The following is a 3857-nucleotide window of genomic DNA, read 5'->3' on the forward strand; positions in this document are numbered from 1 at the left end:
CTTTGAAGAGAATATTCTTTCTCCAATGTATGTTTTTGGCAAATTTGTAAAATATCAGTTAGCTCTAAATTCATGGTTTAATCTCTGGATTCTCTTTTCTGTGCCTATAATCATGTGTTGACTTTTGTGCCAGGACTATGCTATGCTAATTACTATCGTTTTGTAGTGTGCTTTCAATTGTGATATTGTGATGCCTTCAATTTTATCATATTTTATTTTTATCACTTTGGCTATTCTGTTTTTTTTTTGTGATTCTATGTGAATTTTAGGATTGTTTTCCCTAATTCTGTAATGATAGTAATTGGTATTTTGAAGAGAATTTCATTGAATCTGTAGCTTGTATTTGGTAATATGGGGATTTTTTGTTTTGTTTTTTTGTTTTTTGTTTTTTTTCAAAAGGGCTCACATATTTATTACTGAACCAGCCCACTGGTCACAGCCCTAATCAAACATGTCCAGCTGTCCAGATGATGGTGACATCTTCAGCTTGATGTGGTGATAGTGACATTGTGAAATTGAGACAGAAGAAATGAGCACGCCATTCAAGTGCAATTCCTTATAGACCCAGCTTGGTTCTTCTCCAATGTCTCCTCTTGGAGTTATACCTGATTTTATTACCAGTTTTCATCCGAATCCATTGCGGAATGGGGCGGTTTTGTTTTTGTTTTTTGGCCAGGAACCTCTTGATTCTAAAGGTCTTGTGAGAAGACATGGCGAGGAAGAATCAGGGACACCCACCACGATGGCGGAGGAAAGGAGAAAGGGTAATATGGGGATTTTAACAAAACTAATTCTTTCCATCTCTGAACCTGGACTATTTTTCCATATTTTTGTCTTCTTTGATTTCTTTCACCAGTGTTTTATAATTTTCACTTAGAACTCTTTCACCTCTTTGCATCACTTCAAATGCTTTTTCTGCATTAATTGAGATCATCATATGCCAGTTGGTTTTTATTCTGTTGATGTAATGTATTACATTTATTGATTTGCAAATGTCACACTATCCTTTGCATCCCCAAGATAAATTCACGTGAACATGATGTATGATGTCTTGGATGGATTATGTTTAAAATATTTTGTTGAGAATTATTTTTGTCTATGCTCATCAAAGATACTAGTGTGTAGGTTTCTTTGTACTGTGTGTATATTTCTTTGTGCTGTCCTCATAATAACTTGGTGCAATTCCATTCTTTTCAATTTTTTGGGATATTTTGATAAGTAAGGCAGTTAGTTCATTTTTTTTTTTTTGACAGACAGAGTGGACAGTGAGAGAGAGAGACAGAGAGAAAGGTCTTCCTTTGCCATTGGTTCACCCTCCAGTGGCCGCCACGGCTGGCGTGCTGCGGCCGGCGCACCGCGCTGATCCAAAGGCAGGAGCCAGGTGCTTCTCCTGGTCTCCCATGGGGTGCAGGGCCCAAGCACTTGGGCCATCCTCCACTGCACTCCCAGGCCACAGCAGAGAGCTGGACTGGAAGAGGGGCAACCAGGACAGAATCCGGCGCCCTGACCGGGACTAGAACCCGGTGTGCCGGCGCCGCTAGGTGGAGGATTAGCCTATTGAGCCGCGGCGCCGTCTTAGGTCGTCTTTAAAAGTTGTAAAGAATTCAGTTGTAAAGCTATCAAATCCTGGACTGTTTTTTTGATGGGGAACTTGAAATTACAGCTTCACTTTCATTATCTAAGTTGGTGTGGTTAGCTTTTGTATATTTTTTTATATTTGATCTTGGTAAGTTTTGTATATCTATGAATTTGATGTTTCTTCAAGGTTTTCCATTTTGTTAGCATATAGTTGTTCATCGTAGTTTCTATGGGCCTTTATATTTTTCTGGCATAAGTTTTATTTTGGCATTTCATCTTTATTTTTGTTTATTTTAATTTGAATCACTTCAAGATATTGGTGTAGGCAATGATTTCCTGGATAAGACTTGAAGAGCACACACAATGAAAGCAAAACTAGACAAATAGGATTATATCAAATCCAGAAGCCCTGTACAGTAAAGAAAACAATCAAAAGAGTTAAGAGGTACCCCACAGAATGGGGGGAAATATGTGCTAGCTACTTTTTCAACAAAGGATTCATATCTATGATGTATAAGGAACTCAAAAAGCTGAATAACATTAAATAACCAGTCAAGGAATGGGCAAAGGACCAGACTATATATTTTTAAAAGAAGAACTACAAATAGCCAATGAATATATGAAAAACCTCAATATCACTAGTCAGCAGGGAAATGCAAATCATATCCATAATGGGATATCATCCCATCCTGTTAGAACAGCTGTTATCATAAAGACAAATAGTAACAAATGTGGTGATGATGTAGAAAAATGAGAACTGTCATATATTTTTGGAAGGAATGTAAGTTATGTAGTCATTTTGGAAAATAATATGAAGATTTCTTAGAAACCTAGAAATAAAACTTCCATATAATCTAGCAAACCTACTACAGGGTATATTTATATCCATAGGATATGAAATCATTATATTAAAAAGCAACAAGATGCACCATGCTTATTGCTGCATTATTCACAATAGACAAGATACATAATCAATAATGGTATGTGTTGTCAATGGTTAAATAAACTATGGTATATATACACAATGGAATATTATTCAGACATAAAAAAGAATGAAATCCTGTCATTTGAAGTAAAATAAATGGAGCTGGACTACATCATGTTAAGAAAATAAGCCAGATAAAAGAAGAACACTGCTACAAGCTCTCCTTCATATATGGAAGCTAAAAACTCAATATTATTCTCATTAGAAATTGGGAGAGTGGTAGAGAATAGATGGAGTTTGGACATAGGAACCCAATCTGAAAAAGACAGAATAAATAAAATATTACACAACATAGTGGAGAACTATAGTCCACAATAACTTATTACATAACTTATGAGCAAGTAGAAGGAAAAAGCTCCAAGTTTCCAATGTTAAAGTAATGTCAGAGAGACTGAAACATTGATTACCCTGATTTGGACAATGCACATTGTATACATGCATTGAAGTGTTGCACTGTAACCCATGAAAATGTATGCTAATTGATAACAAATTTTGGAACTATAAAAAATAAGAAGTCACTCTTCTATGCATTAACTTTAGGCAAGAAAATATCTTTATCTTCAATGTGTCCTATAAGAGAATATTCTGGTTTTCACAATGCCATGAGCAAGGAATCCTAAACCTATTGAACCACAGAGAAAACAACTTTAAAAATAAAATAAATTTGGAACTAAGAAAGCAAGACCTAAGAGAAAGAGAAAGACAAACTGAGTCCTCACAGCATTCTTTTTTGAATGAATGGATTAAGCCTCATTTGAGAAAAGTGCTATTTCTGGCCTTTTAGTTACACAAACCAAAGATTCCCATAATGGTTTTAGCTAGGTTTACTTGGATACACTGTTTCTTGATATTCAAAGCATTTTTAAAATATAAAAACATTTGTTTTATTTACTTGAAAGAGTTATAAAGAGAGGGGACAGGGAGAGATGGTAAGAGATCTTCCATCTGCTAATTTACTTTCCCAAATAGCCACAACAGCCAGCGCTAAAAGCCAGAAACCACCAGCCTCATCTTTGTCTCCCACATGGGTGCAGGGACCCAGGAACTTATGCCATATTCCATTGCTTCTCCGGGCACGTCAGCAGGGAGCTTGATCAAAAGTGAACTGGAGCCCATATTGGGTGTTGGCATTGCAGGCAGTGGCATAATCCATTACACCACAATGCCAGCCCCATTCAAATCATCTTAATATGGAATCCTTGAAAGGCACATTGTTTGAAAGGCTTTGGTTGACAATTAAAGATCTACTTATATTTGTAGTCCCAAGAGTTCCACAATCTGGAGAGTAATCTAT

The 3857-nt window shown here is 36.2% G+C and overlaps 1 protein-coding gene across 1 annotated transcript; it reads right to left on the reverse strand.

The window, feature by feature from the left end:
• Nucleotides 1–379: 379 nt before the first annotated feature.
• Nucleotides 380–765, reverse strand: LOC108178776 (large ribosomal subunit protein eL39). Its single transcript, XM_017350038.4, has one exon. The coding sequence runs from the start codon at nucleotides 710–712 to the stop codon at nucleotides 557–559; it is 156 nt and encodes a 51-aa protein (XP_017205527.1). The 5' UTR covers nucleotides 713–765; the 3' UTR covers nucleotides 380–556.
• Nucleotides 766–3857: the final 3092 nt, after the last annotated feature.

Source organism: Oryctolagus cuniculus, chromosome 1, assembly GCF_051225735.1.
Source record: "Oryctolagus cuniculus isolate XC-2025 breed Fujian yellow rabbit chromosome 1, ASM5122573v1, whole genome shotgun sequence".
In the NCBI taxonomy this organism is placed as follows: domain Eukaryota; kingdom Metazoa; phylum Chordata; class Mammalia; order Lagomorpha; family Leporidae; genus Oryctolagus; species Oryctolagus cuniculus.

Excerpts from the sequence above, each read along its gene's own strand:
- LOC108178776 (XM_017350038.4), bottom strand. The coding sequence starts at position 712 with ATGTCTTCTCACAAGACCTTTAGAATCAAGAGGTTCCTGGCCAAAAAA.